This window comes from Typopeltis vanoorti, chromosome 4 (genome assembly GCF_054136105.1).
Source record: "Typopeltis vanoorti isolate ZY-2024b chromosome 4, IOZ_Tvanoo_1.0, whole genome shotgun sequence".
Classification (NCBI taxonomy): domain Eukaryota; kingdom Metazoa; phylum Arthropoda; class Arachnida; order Uropygi; family Thelyphonidae; genus Typopeltis; species Typopeltis vanoorti.
Genome location: NC_143552.1, coordinates 14457506 through 14479241, shown reverse-complemented (window position 1 = coordinate 14479241; position 21736 = coordinate 14457506). Strand labels below are relative to the sequence as shown.

Sequence of the window (21736 nt, the reverse complement as noted above, 5' to 3'; positions counted from 1 at the left end):
ATGCAGTCTGCATGACACAGTTGGACAACTTATAGATCTCTATTCTACTCTAGTGCCTTATACATATAGACATGTTTGCACACATTTGATGGGTCCGAACTGGACGAACACAAAGTCGAAATTGTTCTCTCCTTGTCAACATTTCTATGATAAAGCCCATTCCTGTCATTAACACAGTTATACAACATTGTTGCTCTTACACTCACACTCTCACGATTCCTCCCTTTATAATTTAGTTTCCTTGACTCTCTCTGTTAGGTCTCATACCAGTTTTCCTAGACCCTTGATACCAAACACATTCAGGTGTAGGCTGTCCCACTTATAAAAATCCAATCTTCCATCAAACTCACTCCACACATCTATTGCATCCATTCCTTCTACACGACCAATGCATTGAATCGTTTGCCATCATGGCCCTTCTTCTTAATTCATTTTTATCATATTGAAGTAAAATACTGATGCTTTTCACTTTCTCTCTTCACTCTTGCATTTTCAAACAACACTTTCATTTCCCCTCTCTCATACTGAACTTATCACTAGTTAAGTTATTAGTACCTGTTACAATTACGGTCTCGTTTACTTTTCTTTTCTGTTTTTGAACTGAGAGCACAAATTCATCTGTTATCATGAGTAACATTCCACCTGTTTATATTTCCTGTCCTGCTGAATTATTTTGTACCCTTCAATTTTTATTCCTTAAAACATCCTTAGTTAATCAAGTTTCACTGATACTAACATTTTTAGAGAGATTAAATCAGTCACTGCCACAAACTCATTTGCTTAAATTCCCAGTGCTCCTTGCATTTGTATATTGAGCAGTTATCACATCAGAATATTGCAATAATGTGGAGCACTTTAATGTGAAAAAACAGGTTATGATTATGGTTATCTTATACAATAAAAACCATAATCATAAAGAAGTTATGGTTCTATTGTATAAGGCTTGATCAGACGTCATGTGGATTATTGTGCACAAATTTGGTCACCTGGTTTTCATGATGAGGATATGTTAGAAAGTGTCCAGAGAAATTAACCAGGTGGTTACTCGTCTGTGGAGTATAAAAACAGATCAAGGAAATGCAATTTGTAAAGCCTTGTGAATAGGAGGAGGTGAGAGGATATGATTGAGATGTTTCAGTTAATATGGATTGTTACCAGGTTAATGTGCAAGAAATTTTTCATAGAATGGGAGAGGAGGAAGGAAGTTGAGGCCATTCCTGGAAATTGGTTGATGAAAAAACACAGATTGAGCTTTTTTTGTATAACAGAGTGCACTGCACCTCTTATGAGTCTTTAGCTTAATGGAGGTCTTGTTAATAAGTATAAACACTATGAGGCACAACTCCAATCATCTGGAATTCAACCCTCTTCTCATCTCTTCTGAATTATGCAATGTAGCCACTTAAAACTTTTACCTTCATATTTGCACATTTCTGGTTGAATATCCTTGACTCCAGTTGCCTTCCTACATTTCAAGTTTTTGATGACTTTTCTACCTCAAGGATATTTTCTACCATTGTTCTCTCACTTCTTGTTTCATTTAACAATTTCAAAGTAATTATTCCAATCATCTTGGATATGTTCATCTTCAGTTTTTGTGTTACTTTTATTATTCCTTTCACAGTACTCTTTCTTCCATTTCTAAACTTTTTCAGTATCCTCCAGGACATTTTGTGATCTCTCTGATATTTAATAAATTTAGTTTAATCCTTTATCCAAGTGTGAGCAAACAAAGTTTGCACCTGAAAGTATCTTCAAGACTAGGGTAAGGTGGTACCACCTTACCCCAGTCCTGAAGATAATTTCAGGCACAAACTTTGTTTGCTCACACTTGGATAAAGGATTAAACTAAATTTATTATACTCTAACCAAGTGAAAAATAAACTTTCAACATCTTTCTCTAAATCCAGAGTAATTTATTAAAAAAGGGTGGCACACCATTTGGCAACTCCTATAGGTAGAGATGACCTGCTAATGCTTCTGCCTGGTATCTCCACTTGGGCCTGGCTCCCACTGAAGAGACCTCAATAAAGGTTGAAAACTAGTCTGGGTAGTGGCCCTTCCCTTAATGCATAACATTAGACATATCTGCAAGGAGATGTGTTTTGCATTATAGGAGATACTGAGTTAGGAGTGTTGGTTTCTTGCTCCACCTTTGCAAGGAGTTGCCCTAGTGTTGTACCACCTTACCCCAGTCCTGAAGATACTTTCGGGCTCAAACTTTGTTTGCTCACACTTGGATAAAGGATTAAACCAAATTTATTATACTCTAACCAAGTGAAAAATAAACTTTCAACATCTTTCTGATATTTATCTTCTATATTCTTACCATTCTTCCCAGGACTTTTGTTTAGCTTCAATTTTACACATTGCTTTGCTTCCTTGAAGTTTTCTCTGTATTCACTCAGAGCACTTGCTGACTTGCTTAATTACCTGCATCACCATGGTGTTCTGATTTTTCTCTCCTTGCAAGCAACTTTATCACATGCCTCTATACCTGAATCAGTGTTTTCTTTATTGTCAGCTAGTAAGTTTCCAAAGTTTAATTATTGTTTTCAATCTGCTTCTCCAGCTGCTCAACTTTCATTCTTTTTAAAACATCCTTACATATTTTTCTTATCAGTATGATACTGAAGTTTATCCAGCTCAAAATTAAATGGTGATCACTTCCTGTTTCATATCCCCTGTCTGCCCTTGTGTCCTGAGCCATTATGAAGAAGTTGTCATCCACAATAACATAGTCAAGAAGCCTTTTCGTATTTTTTTCCCCTCTAGTTTTTGTCCAAAACAGAAATCTAGGAGGTACTAAAATATGATCATTAGCTTTGCTGTTTTCTCCAAATTTTTCTATGATATTTAGTGGTATTCTGTTCAAAACTTAATAGTGATCACTTTCTATTTCATATCCCCAGTATATTTTTGTGTACTCTTAAGAATATAACCATTATGAAGATATTTTTACAGTAACATAGCCAGTGAGTCTTTATTTCTTTTTTTGTTTTCTCTCCATGTAAATTTGTGCACATTTCTATTTTGAAACTTTGAGTTAGTGATAACTTGTCCTGTTCTAATCACAAATCGAATAGAACAGGCATTTAACCAATGTTGACTAAGTGTAAAGTCATGCACTTTGGGATGAAGAAATTACAAGCTGTGTATTATATAGATTGATTGAATTGACTGTGGCAGTCTATGAAATACTCCTTATGAGAATAGATTGAAGGTCTGTAGGCTTCTAAAACTAGGCAAATAAGTGAGGATGTGATAGAAGCATATTAATTATTAGACACTATTGGATTGACACTGAAGACTTATTTCAGTACATGGCAGGAAGGAAGAGAACAAGAGATTGCCATCATCCTGGAAATTATATAAGAATATGGAGTAGCAAAAGTGTTGGGACTAATTTTTTTGCTCTGAGGTAAATGGATTATCAGAGGTACTTGAGTACTTTATCAGTGAAAGAGTTCAGGGAAAGGTACGATAGGTATATCATATCTCTTTGAACAAGTCAGAAGATGTTAGTGGATCTTCCATGATGAGTCTGACTCCATGAAGATGCCCAAGAAATAATAATAATTAGCTTTGAACTTTTCTCCAAATTAAGTTTTTTTAACATTGATGTATGGAGAAAGGAAATGGTGGTGAAAGGAAACAGAAAGTATGAAGACTGGAGGGTGCCTGGAGAAGTTGAAATTTGAGAGGCTAACAGGTACAAGAAGAGCAAGAGTATGTATCAAAGAATGGCATGAGTGAGAGAGAGACAGGGTAAAGGAGAGAAGGTAGAGAATTGAAAAGACACAGAAAGAAGTTGAGTATGTTGATGTAAGTAATAGTGAGATGAGAGAAAGCAGGGAAGGTGAGAGAGAGAAAAGAGTATGGAAGCAGAAAGCATAGAAATGTCGGTGAGAGAAGAATGGATAGAGCTGTTAGGAGTGTGATGTATAAGAATTTGATGATTTGGGGGTGGGAAGAATAGTGTGTGAAAGGAGAAACAGTAGTTTGTGACAGTGGCAATGAAGATTGCAAATTAGATGAGCTAATAGTGATGATTGGTATGAATGACATAAGAGGCAGCGTGAATCGTGTAGCGAGGCAGCAGAAGATTAAGAGGGAAGTAGTGTATGCGTGGAGTTCATTTGGTGGTAGAAGGGAAGAACTTGTGCATAAGTTGGATTGTATTTGAATGTGTAAAGATGCAGGCATTTTAAGATGCTGTTGTTTTCTGGGCAGTTAGTACACTATCTACCAATAATTGTCCAGACACTAGCAATTTAGAATTGATACTAGCAAGTGAACTCTAATATCAGGTATGTCCACCTTTACTTTGATCATCTCCTGCCCCCTTTGAGGGAGTCCTTCCATCAATGTGCAGCAGACAGGTAGAATTTGCCTCCATTCCCCAGCAAAGCAGCACTGAGATCAGTGACAGATTGAGGACATGCTGCTCTGGACCTCAGTTGCACTCTCCAGTTCTCACAGAGGTTTGATGGAGATGAGGTCAGGACTCGTTTAACACCTGTCTCTTCATACCATTCCATAACAGCTGCAGTTTTCTGGCATGGGGCATTGTTGTCTTGATAGTAACATGGCTCCATTCTATAAGAACTCCACAGTGTAGGCAGCACCTGATTATTCAGAATATCACAGTACTGAACTGCTTTCATGGAACTATGGACAACAATCAGTGGTTCCACTTCCAAACCAGCTGAATGCACTCCCACACCATTACTTCACCACCAAACTTTACTGTGGGTACAACACACACTGTTGTAACAAGCATTCACCAGGCTACCTCCACACCCTGCCATCAGACTGGAAACAGGTGAACCTTGATTCATTGGTCCAGAGTATTGTTTTCCACTGGTCAATTGTCCAGTTCACACACTCTTTCCACCAGGTCAGATGAGCTTCTTTGTTTGTTGTTGTGATGTTCAGCTTGTGGGCAGCTGCTTTTCCATGGAAACCCAGTCAATGGAGTTCTTTTCATACAGTATTAGTGTATGAAATTGGTGCTTCTGTGGAACTCATCACAGATGGTCTCTGCTGATTGTAGCCAGTTTTTGCTTGCCACATGTTTTAACATCCTCTGTCCCTCTCAGTCATTTTTGGTGGGTTCCCTAGGTGTTTTCCTGCACTAGTGATGCCAGAATGGCTCCATTTATTGATCACATCAACCAACCAACCATTGATTTTGGATGCTCCAGTTGAGCGGCAATGACATGTATGGATATCTACCAATGTGACAGCCCATGATAACATCTTTCAAAGTCACTTCACATTGTGTTGCCATACCACTTGTATTCATCTGCTACAATGAAATACTGCTTCCTACTATCTATATATATACTGTTTTTTTTTATATTAACAAACTTGGACTGTTCCATAACTTCAGATAACAGGGGTATCTAGACAATTATTGGTAGATAGTGTAGGGAAACTAGTTGCCTGGTTAGATGATTGCAAGAATGATCTCTTGGGGGGACAGTAATTTGGAGGATGAGAGGTGGTATGTATAGCATATCATGGAGCTGAGTGGAGCTGAAGAGATAATAAATGTAGGAATACCTAAAGGGACTGAGATTTTTATATAGCTCATTTGTGTCATTCATTCAGTCTTATCTGAATGATTATTGATATCAATGAAATGTAGTTGACAGAAGAGGATATGTCCTGACAGGAAGAGAAGTTGAAGAGTATAGCATGTTTCTTCAGGACGGAAGGATGATGGTGTTGTTACTTGTGGTGAGTTGTGCCCCCCTCAGATTAAAGAATTAGGAAGGAAATGGTACTGATTGCTTTGAGAGTTTATGGCTTGAGGTAAGGATGGAAGGATATTTAGGGATTGTGCTATATGCTGAGAAATATAAGATGATTAGCAAGAAATGTGTAGACAGATTTGTTTGGCAAATGCAAAATGAGTGGTCTTTATGAGAGGTTTAGCTATAGCAATGTAAATTTAGCACAGGAAGGCACATCCGCTAATAAGGAAAATGAATTTCTGGAATTCTTCAGGGACAAATGTCTTGGGCATTGTGGTGGTGAGAACATGATCAAGGATGTCCACATCATCAGAGGTTCTGATCATGACTTACTTGTTCCCACTTAGTGACCATGTAGTCCTAACTTTGAGGATGAATTGGCATCAAGGAGGAAGGAATTCATGTGGAATTACTTGCGGCAGGTGATTATAATAGTCTTAAAAAATCAGCTAGGGGCAGTAAGTTTTATGGAGGAATTTGAGGAAAGAGAGATCAGGGGTGTGCATGGGAACTAGTTAAGAGATATTTGTTAGCAGAAGTGGCAAATTGCATACCATCAATGAAAAAGATAAGTAATTTGGAAATTTCAAATTTATTGTGTAGAATTGCACAATATTCACTGTTGTTAATATGTCCATATTCTGGAAAAATTAAACTGAAAAAAAAAAAAAAAAAAGAGGGAACAATTATATAAGGCTCAAGTTAAGGTGGTAACTAGTATAATGAAAAATTAGAATAGAAACAAAGACCAATGCTGCAATCCAAAGAGAATCCCAAGGAGCTCTTTCACCATACAGCAGCAGGAAGGAAAATGATTGAAAATGCTGGATGAAGGTGATAGTTGGGTGAATTCAATGTAGTAGAGCTGTTTAATGACCACTTTTCTTACTTGTGAAGTTGGATTTGTAGCGAATCTCTAGTTATTGCTTTTGTTGATCTTTATTTTTATTCCTACCTCTTTTCCTTTTCTTTTTTTTTTTAATTAATATTCACCAGTTTGATTGAATGAATTAGCATTTTTATATTAAGTGTCAAGTATTCAAACTAATATGGAAACTGGATTCAGTTATTTTCTCAGTTAAATATAGGAACTACTATCTAATCCTAAGATCCACAAGATTCTCTTTTCATACCATGACTTAGTGTTACTTCCAAGCCTCCGTGGAGACCGAAAACTCATCACAAGAGGTCCACAGACAACAATAACTATCATACCTTACCTTGAATATATTCAGTGTTGGAGCTCTCGCTCCCACTCTGGCAATGCATTCCATTCATTCACCGCCCAGCAAGCAAAAAAATCTCCTTTTGACGTCCTTACTCACATGGCTTTCTTGTTCTGGACAAACAGCAACTTTCATTCAGCAACTGGAGAAATTAATTCACATTAATTTCTCCAGTCAAACAATTTTTGCCTTGCTAAGTGCATAAATTCTTCCAGGGAACAAGTCCATAGAATCATTTTTAAATTTGAATGCTTCAAAGAAACATTTAAAGTGCTTTGCTATAATTTTAAAGTGCTTTTCTACAATTTTGAAACAGGCATGTTTCAAAATTGTAGAAGCTGTTTAATGTAAACCACTAAAGAAATGTTTTTTTGAGCTACGTTCATGTAAATGATACTATTGTTTCTTATAGATCTCTAAAATATAGTAATGTACTTACCTGCACATACAGTAACTGAAAAAAGTTGATTTGTTAATGTGTACATTGATATTTAATTTGTCGGAACTTAATATATGATTGCTGTTTGCTTCTACTCCTCAATACACTTAGCAGTACTCTAAGCAAAATATCAGTATATTGAGTCATAAAAATTATTTCTGATTTCATGTGTAGAATTTCGCAATAGTCCCTGTTAATTTATCACTATAATAGTAATAATTTAATAATTATTGATCATGACAAAAGTCAAGCTGTTACATTACCTCTCGTGTGTAAACTATTGTTTACACAAGAGGTAATGTAATGTATTTCACCAAAGCATAGCTACCTATGCTTTTGTGAAATATGGATGAAAGCAGGAAGATTTCTTGTCAAGTACAATATAGTAATTTTATGTGATTTCATCTTTGTTTAATGTTTTAAAGATCTAGTAATATGGCTTCTTATAATTTTACGATATTATGTTTAGAGTTGGTATCCTGTGTTTGCAAATTCTGTGTCGAATTTGAATTTGTTTTACCAGAGAGAACTTGAGTTCTTGAGAGAGAGGAAAACTCATTTCCATGTGATTTATTATGGCAAAATTATGGAGATAGTTATTGTATTACAGTAATAACTTTATAATAAAATTAGTTTAATCCTTTTTCCAAGTGTGAGCAAACAAAGTTTGCACCTGAAAGTATCTTCAGGACTGGGGTAAGGTGGTACAACACCAGGGCAACTCGTTGCAAAGGTGGAGCAAGCTACCAAAACTCCTATCTCAGTATCTCCTTGCGGATATGTCTAATGTTATGCATTAAGGGAAGGGCCACTACCCAGACTAGTTTCGACCTTTATTGAGGTCTCTTCAGTGGGAGCCAGGCACTGAGATAGAAGTGTTGGTAGCTTGCTCCACCTTTGCAATGAGTTGCCCTGGTGTTGTACCACCTTACCCCAGTCCTGAAGATACTTTCAGGCGCAAACTTTGTTTGCTCACACTTGGAAAAAGGATTAAACTAATTTTATTATACTCTAACCAAGTGAAAAATAAACTTTCAATAATAACTTTGATGTAAGCTAAGATAATTTTACCATAATGAATGCTGATCACAGTGTAATTATGAAAGAAAGAATTCATTTCCATATGGTACCAGCTAACCTACCTTCAGTTTGAAAGCCCTTATGAATGATCAAACATCTGAGATGGGATTCAGACCCTCATTTCCAAATGCAGTCATTCTTCTAACTGTGCTGTAGCAGTTACATTTTTTCTGATCATTTGTTTCAATTAACTGACTCATCGGATCATACATCAGAGAGGGAGTCTTGTTTGAAAAGGTTAAAAATATGAATTTTGAGAAGTATTTCAGAAATCATGAATAGACTGCACAAATATTTTAAATTTCTTACGCTGTTTGATAGAGTGAAAAGGAAATCATATAAATTACTGTTGTGGTATTTTTGTATTAGGACTTCCAAGAGACATTTGGTGATGATAGCATTTGGTAGCAGTTACTGTTTGTCTTGTCTTGAGTGGTAAAAAACTTGATATTGCATAGCCATCTCGTGATATTCTGAAGAAATCTTTATACTCTGTTTTTCTGGATCATAATACATGCATAACAGAAAATTGAACAAAGGTGAATTGTGAGAGATTAATCAAAGAATTAAATATGTTATTTTCTAATTTAAGGCAATATTTTGTTTATTTTAAGAGTTAGCATATGACTAAATTGTCCTGCTTTTGAATAGCAGGAAAATATAAATTGTCCTGCTTGCTATTCACAATATAATTGCTTTTAGAAACAAAATCAAAATATTTCATTGCATAGTAAAGAAACAGTAACTCGTTTTTTAATCATTGCTTTTGTTAATATAAAGATTGTTATTATAAAATTTCATATTTTTAATTCCAGATCCTATATTTAGGCAGTACTCTTCATCACTTGTTGCAGCTTCATGTGTTGCAGCTGCTCGTGTACGCCTTCTTCTGAAACCATATTGGGCACTAATTCTGCAGAAGCGTTCCTTTTATTTAATTGAAAATCTCATTCCTTGTACTAATCTGTTATTGGAGTAAGTGTTTTCTGTATTATTATTTTATTCACACATTTGAAACACAGCCAAAACAAAATATCATTTAGAGAATTTGACTGGTGATACAGTGCAATTCAGATTCTACCCAAGAATCTAAGAATAGTCTGTCAGGTAGCATTGTAAAATAGGGGTTGTTTCAAGTAATGTCATTTTTTGTAGTTCATACATGGTGTTTGATGTTTAATTCTCATAAATAGTTGGATAGCTTCTTTTAACTGCTCCAAGTGCATTGATAACATTTGGGATGACTTTGGTCTGTTTAAGCCATAAGTTGACCAAATTTGATTGCCAAATCTTGATATTTAGTAATTTCTACCAATTCTTTGTTGTTAATGTTTAATACTTCTGATTTTAGGTCTGTTATGTTTCATTGGCCGATCAGTTTGAAGTGCCAGGCAATTTTTGCTGTTTCATTTTCCAGTAATGTCTTGATTTTATGTTGCCATCCGGTATCAGAAATAGGAAAACCGTATTTTTGTCATACATGCCAGTGAATTATTTTGCCCACTTGATCATTGTAGTATTTATAATTAGTTTGAGATATCTTGCTCAGATAGTGACTTGATGTTCTAGAGTTTAATTTTTTGATCACATGCATTTACTATTAATACTGATGTCTCAATTTTTGCTTTGATTACATTAGTTTGTAATACCTGTTCTTATGCTGCTAGGATGAATCTTTCAGCTTTTTTAACATGTTGATATTGTAGCCATTGTATTGGATTGGTCACATCAGTTTTTTCTTCAGTGACTCGCAGAAATTGGCCATGCAAGGATTTTTTTCTAGTGCCATTTTTGTGTGTCTGTGTAATCAGATTTATTTCCTATTGCTTTTAAAAGGCCTTATGAAATGACTTTGAGTTACTCACTGCTGTTGTTCATGTAATTTTTTAAACTAATTTCTTCTTCATTGATTTGTTTCCCTTACTGGAGACCTCATCCACTTATTCTTGATACGTATAGCTGGTCAGCATCACTTCATTAATGTAATCCTAATCCTGTGGCTTCCTGTCTTTTGAGAGGGTTGGGCTGATTGCTAGGGTGATAATGATACAAGGTGGTTTCCCATTGCCTTTCTTGAATGTATTTATGACTGTATCCGTGTGTGTTCATGGGACCGGTTTGCTTGTTTTGAGGGATGAAAAACCAGAGTTACTGGGAGATAAACCCTCTACCTCTGTATGAGACTGGTTAACTCACCTTTAGTCAAAAGAGACCAGGTAAAGGTTTCTCACATCATAGACTTGAATCGATCACAGGTCTTTCTGACCAAAATCTATACTAACTGAGCTATGGAGGCTCCATTAAGGTATTGTCCAATTTGACCACATCTTTTTTCGAATTTACTGGTGTATTCTATTACTATTTAACTTTTGAATGTAGAATATCACTGGCTTCTAATATTTCTAGGTATTTATAGTGTTCGTTAGCTGAAATTGCTTTTATATATTTCTCATTGTCAAAATTAAAATTGCTAGCATCATTAATATTTCCTTGTTTAATAGATAAAATTGCACATTTTTCCCAATGAAATTCCATTTTGATGCCCTGACAGTAAAAATATGAACCATATTCAGCAACGAGTGTATAACTTAGTCATACAGAATAGTCATTGTCAAAATTAAAATTGCTAGCATCATTAATATTTCCTTGTTTAATAGATAAAATTGCACATTTTTCCCAATGAAATTCCATTTTGATGCCCTGACAGTAAAAATATGAACCATATTCAGCAACGAGTGTATAACTTAGTCATACAGAATAGTCATTGTCAAAATTAAAATTGCTAGCATCATTAATATTTCCTTGTTTAATAGATAAAATTGCACATTTTTCCAAATGAAATTCCATTTTGATGCCCTGACAGTAAAAATATGAACCACATTCAGCAACGAGTGTTTAATGTTCTGTATAACTTAGTCATCCATATGCAACAGATAGAAAATAGTATTATTTTTAGGTATTTCATATCAAAGTTTTGTTTTTTCCAGAATCATAGATAAAGGTATGAAAGAAATGTTTGAACATAATGATGACAGGGACTTGGAAAATTTCCCCATTTAATGCAAATATCTCTCCGAATCATTCATTGACTGATAAAGTTGTTTTCAATGATTTCATAGCAGCAGCCAGAAACAAACATGTTTGCAAATTCCAATTTCTAATAATTTTAGGATCCACGAGTGTGGGATGGAGTGGAATACTTTCTTGTAGTTTCCATGACATGTTTGAGTTTTTCATCTTTTTGCATTTCTGAGGAGCATTTTATGAATAAGGATCTTATGTTTTGTTCAATCAAATTTTAATAACTTAAGTAATTGTATATGGAATTTGCTACCATTGCAGAAAACAGCTCAAGCATAGCTGGTTGGATGTTATTGGATGATAGTTACTTAGGTCTCCTCCCTCGTCCTTATCTGTCATGAATAGAAATGGATACCCAGATATCATCCAGGCTTTGACTGAGCCTGACTGCAACAAATGGATCACTAGGATTTCTCTTTCACTCAATTCGTTACTTCACCCTTGAACAGCTGTTAACTTTACACAAATTGCAAATCCACCCAACTACTGAATAATGCTCTCACATACGAGGTGGGCCACTAAAAGCTTCCTCAAAATGCTTGACTCAATACAGAGGAGAGCAATTAGATTTATTAATGACTCATCTCTTACCCCACTTTTACACAAAAGTTTGATTTCTGCACTGTGAAAATATTTCCATGGGAAATACTACAAATATTTCCATTGGAAATGTTCATCTGAAATAGCATCAGCAATTTCTCCCACTTAATAGTAAGCTCGTTGGAACACATGCAGCTGCTACTCAACATCCCTTCACAGTTCACCTTGAAACCCACAGAACAGGTTTCTTTTCCTCCTCTTTCATCTCTGCAACTGCTGTATTGTGGAACAGTCTTCTCCCTGTTGTGTTTCCCAAGGAATATGATATACAATCTTTTAAATCAAGCGTAAAAACATGTTCCTCCTTTCCCAACCCACTATCCATATACGGTTCTAATGTACTATAGGTTGATCAGCCAACCTCTTGTGCCTGGGCTTAACATGAAAAAAAAAAAAAATTGAACCGTCTGCCATTCAACCATGTAGACTGGTTAGACGCTTTAGCCAAAATCTATGCAATTCGTCTTTGCCAGGTCCTGTTTTTAAATTTCCTAGATTTTGCACTGACCATTTCTTTAGTAATATCAGCATTTTGCATTTGTTTTTGTTTCATTTCTGATTCTATTTTCTTAATCCATTAGGCATTTTTATTATGTTCAATGGGGATTGTCCCAGATTGATTTCCAAAATCTAAAGTTCTTCATTTTTTGGTGAATGATTGTTTGCATTTCTATTTCCCTACGGAGATCGAAATAAGTCATGTTGGTTAAGTCGAAATTGAATAACTTGCACATATTGGTTGATTCTTGCTTCATATCTTTTCATTTTCTGTACAGTGCAACAATTCTTTGCATTAGCACTTCAATATCTTCAGCAATTGCTTTGTTGATCAAATTACAGTGGTATCTCGCTAATCTGAACTAATAAAAACCGTGTTCGTTTGGATTAGTGAAAAGTTCGGATTAGCGAATTTTCCCCCAAGAGAATATAATAGCTAGCTTTTAAGACAAAAATAATAAGATTCTAATGGTACATCAAATTTAATTCTGTAAATAAATGAAGTAACTGATAGAAAAAAGCTACTGTTCTGTAATCTAAAAATATGGTACACAAGTTTATTTTAGTAAAAAAATTTAGTTTTGTATGTACCTGTTTTGTTAAGGATTCTGATTTAATAAAATTGCATAGTTCATTACATAACTTGATTTGCATAAAAAATATCACTTTCTTGTATACATCACAAAAAAAGTTTCACAAAATAACACACAAAAAAGGTTTTTTTTTTTTTATTTATTTGTAAAAAAGTCACTGATTTTCTTTTGCTTCTTGGAAGCTAAACTTTTTACGAATGCTTCTGCTCGGAGCTGCATTAGCAACAAAATTTTGTGGAATGGCGTATCATTCTGCTTAGCCCATTCTATACACATATTAAAACTGTCGACTTCTTTATCATCATCGTCGTCTTCTAATTCATTCTGTAGCATCATATTTATAATTTCTGCATCTGATTTGATTTCAAATTCGGTGATTCATGCCGACAATACAGTACGTACTGTACAGTATAAAAAAGCAAACGTGAACACACACAATAAATCAAAATAGGCCTACAATATAACCGTACAACCGAAAGTATGAAAAAAATACTGTACTGTAATAATAATAAAATAAATAATAATAGTTAAAATAATAATTATTAAATAAAAATAATAGTGCATAAAATAATAATATGTAATAAATATTTTTTTTCCTTTCAAACCGCAGTTCGGATTACTGGAGGGTTTGGACTAAAGAGGTTTTGATTAGCAAGATACCACTGTATATGTATTTATAACTTTGTTTTTGATGCTGTTTTTCATTTGTCCTTTCAGATTCTAAGTTGCTAAGATCAGCTTGAAGTTGGAGTTGACTTTTTATTCCAACTGAATTTTCCATTGTCAGACTGCTTTACTGTAATGATAAAATGTGTTGTATAACTGGTTTGTATCCTGTTAACTTTTATTTGTGATTGTTTTTAATCACAGCATTTGCATCTAAGAGGAGCTATTTTTAGCCTGGATTTGTGTAGGGCTTTTAATGTTGGTAGTCTTATACAATCATTTAAGAATTTCATATGTTTCAAAATGATTGACTTTATTTCATGCTGCATTTCTCAAAACATTCTGAAGTGTGCTAGCTTTATGATCACTGAGTTGAATTTTAAAGTTAGATACAGTTACTTCCTGTTGATATATTACGTAACTCTTGAAACTCAAGTTCAATAAATATTTCTTTGTTGAAAATAAAATACTATTGATGCATAAGTTCTGTTATTGTAGATTCTGGGAATTTGTTTTCAGATTCTGTGCATTCTGTGCTTTCTAAAACCCTGTTTTTCTGGTGTTGATCTGTAAAACCATTTCATACCTCCCTTGTAATCTTCTTACATTTCATTTTTTACATTTGATTTCTTGCAGTCACTTTATAGCTTCCTGCTCTGGTTACCCAGCAAGGAGAGTTGGGTCTGGTTGCGAACTTATTGCCTGATGCCCAGCATCTGAAGCAGTTCTTGATAATTGGCCGTCACCTGATCTGGTATGGATATCGTCTTGCTTTTTACCATTGAGATGGACCACTGTTGGTCTAGCTCCTCAGTCGAAACCTGTTCGACTATTCACTGTCTGCACTAGCTCTTTTAAGCAGTAGATTCTATGGTCTAAAATGATTCTATGGTCCATGCAGAAAAGCCACTTCTCACCTTTCTGATCACTTCATTTTGTAACTTCCAGGGACAACTCCTGTGTTCAATTCCTTGTTCTGTCATATCAGTGGTTCCTAACCTTTTCCGCTTGTGTATCCCCTCCCTTTTAAACCCATTTCGATAAATTGAACCCCTTGTTTTTAAAACAGTTGTCTGTATCCATAATGTGCTGACACTTTTGTTCAGTGCCTCAAAATATGCAAGATAGCCTTAAATCCGTTTTTCCGCCATCACTGATTATTTTTTTGTGTACCCCTGAATGGCCCGGTACGTACCCCCAGGGGATATGCATACCACCAGTTGGGAACCAATATGCCATATGAAAAATCTCTCCACTGTCATTCTGTTAAATACCTTTCAACAACTTAAATGGCTCAATCATACCATTTCTTCAATTCACCATCAAACTTTGTAATTTGTATGCTCTCATGTCTCAGTATTGGTAATGTTCTGATATTACTAATCTTGATATCTGTATCCATTTGTTGACTTCAATATCAACTTATGGCTCTCTGTCAAGTACTTTTGAAGAATTTTTTTTTTTTTAAATTGCTTTCTTTTAAATTTCTATATGCCTTTCCTTGTTGAACTCCAATTACTTTCTTACAAAAGAGAAGCTTACTGAAACAAAAGCTCCCTTTGACAAATCAACAAATCTATGCTCACTCTCATAGATATTATTCAGGACCTCCATTACAAGATTCATTGCAGAAACCCATCTATGATAGACAATATCAGTCTGTCATATTACTCCTTAAACTCATTCACTGTCTGCATGTTCACCACCCTATCAAGCAATGCATTCATGGTCCACCTACATTCCATGCAAAAAAAGCCACTTCTTATACTCGTACTCACCACCTCCTTTCATAATTTCCAGAGATGTCCTTGTTTCTTCTTCATTTTCCTGAAAAATCTTCCCATTGTTAATCCAGTAAATACACTGATTTGAATTTGTCATGTTATCCCTTTGTATTCCAGCTATCAGATTCAGCAGTTTGCATAACCAACATTTCATAACTTCATATACATAACCTTATAATCATATACCATAATTTCATAACCTCATATACAGTAAACTTCATAACCAACATTGTACAGCCCTGATATCTTTTTTTTTGTTATATGCTTCTGTATCCATTCCAAGGTTACTTCATTCCCTTTGCATTCAGGTGATTAGATTTGAATACAATAATTCAGATGTGGTCTAGTCATGGCTTTAAGCAATGATGCTAGTCAAAGAATATAAACATAAATGGATGGAATACGTTGAAAGAATGAAAACAAAAAGATTACCAAAACAAGCCTTAAATTACAAAACATTAGGAAAAAGAAAACTAGGACATCCTCTTAAGAGATTCAGTTATCATTTCTAAGGCCAGAACAGGGCACTTTAGGCCTAAATCTTTGACAAGCATGATGATGATGATTACTTTAAAAAGGCAAGGAGATTTCTGAAACAAGAGCATCCCATAACCAGTCTATGCTGCTGACCTTCACAGACAATATCACCCTCATCTGCCCATACTAATTTCTTCAAAATCTTAACAACCATAAAACAAGTCTGTACATTGACACCTTGATTCTACCACAACCACCTTAGTGCAATGATACTATCTTACCCTCTTTCCACTCCATGGGCACTTTTTCTTGTAGCTAGACTTAAAAAATCCAAAATTAAGACTGCATGGTCACTTTCACTAACTGTGGACGAGGATAACATCTCAGTTACAATAAGATCCTGTGATGGTAGGGCCATATAAGAAGCATTTGATTCTTGTGGTCCCTCTACTGCATATTACCTGAGGCATTCTCCCTCAACAATCCAGAAATTCTGTTATGTTCCCTTACTACTGTAATATATACTGCTATTTAAAATTTCCCATAATGATCACCTTGCTTTGCACTTGACAACGATTTCCTGCTCAGCACTCTGTGTTCTCTGGACTATAGCATCATCGTACTAAATATCCTATGTCCACCTCAAACCATATGATTTCAGAACCATTAGTAGCTATTTCCTTCAGATTCTCTATGCTGACATGACATAACTCATCAAAAGGAACTCCTCCACCCTGTTTATTCTTCTTTTCCTGCTGAAATATGTTATACCCTTCTATTCTCAGAATTGTCAACCATATTTCACTGATTCCAAAGCTGAGGCCATCATTGCTACCATTTCATTTCCTTTATTCCTTATACATCAACATCCTCACCTTGATTTATTGCCATAGTCACACTGTTGTTCCTTTAGGTATGCTTTGACATTCTACGAGGGTTGTCTGAAAAGTTCTCTGCCTGACAATGAAAATATGAATTTGTAATTTCAAAATTATTTTTATTTTTCAACATAATCTCCCTTAAGACTAATACATTTATTCCAGTGATGCTCCAGCACCATTATCCCATCCAGTGATGCTCCAGCACCATTATCTCATTGCAGTAAGATCTGCAAAATATCCCTCTACAGCTGCAATCACCTCTTGATTTGAAGAAAAATGCTGACCAGGAAGGAAGAGTTTTAGTTTTTGAAGCGATAGAAATCAGAGAGAGCCAGATCTGGGGAATAGGGTGGATGTTCCAACAATTCGTAGTGCAGATTCCTTAATTTTCCCATTGCCAAAAACACCTTTGTGCATTGTCCTGATGAAAGGTGGTTTTTTTTCTTCTGCAAACTGGGTCTTTACTCATGAATTGTTTTGTCTAGTCTGGTTAAAAGATCAGAATAATATTCCCCGGTTATTGTTTTACCCTTTTCAAGATAATTAATAAACATTGTCTGTGGTTGAGGCCAAGAACTTTTCAGACTACCCTTGTATTCTACACACCACAAATCATTGAACCTCAATACATTACTTGCCTCACAGATCCATTCATTCCTTGCTCACATACCCCATACTCTGGCACCTCCCAGCTTATTCTCTCATTTAATTGTCATCCTTTAATTTCTGTTTCCTTTGTTCCTGTACTTCCTTCTTGACTTTCTCTCATTCTGTCTTTTTCTTTGGTTCTCCCATTCTTTCTCTCTCTTACATGCCTATAACTTTCTCTCATATCTCCTGTTGTTCATCTCACATTATTTAGCCTTTCAAGTCTCCTAATCTTTCCCTTCAAACAAATCAACTTTTTTCATACTTTTCACATCCTCTTCACCCTGTTCAAGCATCATACTCTCACTTAAGATTTATTGACACAGTTGACACCACCCTTACTCTCATCTGTCCAATTTTGTATATAATCTGTAATTTCTCCAAAATCTTAACAACTACAAAATTAATATAAACTGAGCTATGGTTTGATGCCTCTATTCTGTCACCATCTTTGTGCAGTTGCACTACCTTAGCCTCCTTCCACTCTTTTTAGACTTTCCCATAGGTAGACTTTCATTAAATAGCCAAAGCACTGGAGCTGTCTTACAATGTTGCAAAATCTCATCCAGTTATATTGCATTACTGACTTCCAGATTCTCCTTGATTCTTGTAGAAAGGCTTATACACTGGTTAAACATGATACTTAAGGAATTGACAGCATAGAATAGAAATATAAATTAAATGAAATTTAATATATACTTTCCGATATTTCGGCAATGTCGCATTGCCATCTTCATGGGAACTTAAGATAAAGACATGTGCATGCAAGTACTACATAACAGCAAATGAGAAACGAAGCAAGGAACCTACCATTTTTCTAAAGTCCTGATGGTGCCCCCTGGTGTGCTATATTAGGTGTACTTGGCCTTTGGGCTGAAGTTGTTCTGATGTATGTTTCCCAAATTTGGGGCAGTCTCATGCATCCACATTTGTTGAGGTTTGGCATGTTCCTAAGGGCTGAGGCTGAATCCATGAATAGTCTTTCAAATTTAAACTTGCTGCGGTGTATTACTGTAGCTTTCTTCCACCGTATTCTGTGGCGTGTATCCAGAGCATGGTCTACAAGCACAGAGTGGCCGTACTGGTGAAACTGGATGTAGTCTGTGTTCCGAAATTCTGATATTCGCTGTCCTGCCTGTTTGGCCAAAGTAGGACAGCTTACAGCTGCAAGGGACCTGATATACACCAGGTAGGTCTAGGGGAAGTGGTTGGTCTTTAGTGGAGTGGATAAGGGATGCCAATTTTCTATATGGTCTGTAACAAGAGATCAGGTCATGTTTTTTTAGGATTTGGGGAATTTTTCTGAGGTGCCCCGGATGTAGGGAATGGTGATGGATTTAGAGTAATATTTATTGTGAGGGGGGGGGGGTTGTGTTTTACTGATTATAGTATTTTTTGGGGTTTGTAGCCATTTGCTGAGAAAGTGTTAAGAATATGATTTAGCTCAGTGGTTAGGGCATTGTCATTTGAACAGGTTAGTTTAGCCCTGTTATATAGTGTCTTAATCACTTCATATTGTTGTGTGTGTGTGGGGGGGGTGATGGGATTGTTGGTGAATGTACCTGCCTGTATGGGTGGGTTTCTATAAACTGAGAAAACCAAGGTTCCATCAGGCTGGCAGGTGACTAGTGTGTCTAGGAAAGGGAGGCTGTTGTTTTCCTCTTTTCCCAGGGTGAACTGGGGTTGGTTGTTTAAGTGTGTTAAGAAGGAGAGGAGTGTATCAGTGCCATGTGGCTAAATAGCAAACACATAATCAACATAGCAGACATATGGTAGGTTTTTTGTGGGGTAGAGTTTAAGGCTTTCTCTTCAAAAGTCTCCATAAAGAAGTTGGCCAAGGATGGGGAGAATGGTGAACCCATGGCTGTCCCCTCTATCTGTTTGTAGACTTTTTCCTGCCAAACAAAATAGCTTGAGTTCATTATGAACTGAAATAGGGCTGAGATATCAGGAGGAAATTTGGCTTGGATAAGCTCTGAGGTTTCCTTGAGTGTTACATTTGTGAATAGGGAAGAGACATCAAACTGACCATTAAGTGAGTATATTGGAGCTTAAGGTTTTCTACACTGGCTTTGAAGTGGGCTAAGTTTTTTGTGTGTGATGGAGTGTTGCCAGTATAATGTGTGAGCGCTTTGGCTAATTTGTACATGGGGGAATCAGTGCCATCCACTATGGGATGTAATGGCACATTTTGTTTATGTATTTTTGGAAACCCATGTATACAGGAATGGGGGGGGGGGTCTAGAGTTAAAAGGTTTTTATTTGTTAGTTTTAAAAAATGTTTTAAAAAAGACAACTTGCAAATAATTAATGAAAATGAAAAGAAATAACTAAAGAAGAATTAGAAATCAGCCTGAAAGAAACAAGAAACGGAAAATCATCTGGAGAAAATAAACTAGGTTCAGAACTATATAAATACGCAGGAACAAGATTCAAAGAAAGACTTATTTTTAAATAAAATTTATTCAACTGGTATCCCCCGAATAGAATGGAAAAAAGCAATTGTGAATCCTATTCTTTAAAAAAGGTAATAGAGATGACCCTAAAAACTATAGAGGTATCAGTATACTAAATTCCTGTTACAAAATATATAGCAGAATCTTAAATAGCAAGATAATGAAATATTCCAAAAACTTTATTTTAGAAGTACAGAATGGATTTAGAAAAGGACGATCATGTATAGACCCGGCCTTTTGCCTAAAATTAATAATAGAGAAAAAGAAGAGAATACAATTTAGAAACCCATATTGCATTTGTTGACTTTGAAAAAGCATTTGAAAGTTAAAAGAAACATTATTTAACATATTAAAAGAAAGACAAATACCAAATAATATCCTAAAAGCTATCACAAGTATATATGAAAATAATCAAATACAAATAAGATTAAATCACGAGCTATCATATATGAGAGAGATAAACCAAGGGGTCCGAGAGGGATGTTTCCCCTCAGCAACTCTTTTTAATATTTACTTAAATACGAGGCTAATCTTCTTGAATTGCAGGCAATCTCAAGTAGACTGATATGGGCAAATATCAGGAATGGGAATTGGACAATGAGACTTATTTGTGCCTATGGTCTCAAAAAAGGTTCTACTAAGGTATAAGTGGAGGAATTTTTTGATGCTTTAGAAAAAAAGCAATTGACACGATGAAAAAGGAAAAGTTGGTCCTTGTTGGGTATCTAAATAGCAGAGTAGGAAATGATTGTCAGACATTCAAAAATATTTTGGGAAAATTTGGAGAAAAGAGCAAAGCTAATAATAATGGCAAATACCTGTTGGATTTCTGCTCAGGACATGAACTGGTTATTACTAACACCATGTTCCAACATAAAAATGTGCATAAATTCACATGGAGAGAAGAGGCAAGGAATAAGAAAAGTCTCATTACTATGTTATTGTTGATAGTGATGTTTTCTCCCTGGTGCAGGACACCAGCATGTACAGAGGATTTGAAATGGAAGCGATCACTATTTAGGCTTGAGCAGGATAAAATTGAATTTCATATTGAAAAGAATAACATGTAAGAAAGTTTTAAAGTGAATAAAAGCTGAGCAGCTCTCAGCTGTGAAATGTAGACTAAAATACAAAAAAATTATTGAAGAAAAAATGAAAGAGTTAGAGTACAGGAACCAAACCGTGGAGATTCAGTGGCAAGCCTTGAAGAAAATCCTGATTGATTCAGCCAGAGATTCATGTGGTGAGGTTGTGTGCAAGGATAGAAAAATCAGAACTCCATGGTGGACACAGGAAGTTAAAGAGGCAGTGAAGGAAAAGAAGAAAGGATATCAATAGTTCCTGGCAAATAAGTCAGCTTTTGCTCTTTGAGAATACAGAGACAAATGTAAGAAAGCGAAACACTGTGTAAAACTAGCTAAACAAAAGTCATGGAAGGACTTTGGCAAGAACATAGAAAATAAATATCAAGAAGCTGGTAAGATATTCTGGAGGTTGTTGAAGAAGCTTAGAAATGGAGGAAAGAGTGCTGTAAAAGGAGTTAGA

General features: G+C 35.5%; 1 protein-coding gene across 2 annotated transcripts in view; it reads left to right on the top strand.

Annotated features, from left to right (window-relative positions):
• CycJ (Cyclin J) overlaps nucleotides 1–21736 on the top strand; it is a 115015-nt gene that overhangs the window by 81182 nt on the left and 12097 nt on the right. For both annotated transcript variants that reach the window (XM_090391007.1, XM_090391008.1), the window contains exon 4: nucleotides 9323–9482. In XM_090391007.1, coding sequence (XP_090247133.1) covers nucleotides 9323–9482 — 160 coding nt within the window. The remainder of the gene's footprint in view (nucleotides 1–9322; nucleotides 9483–21736) is intronic.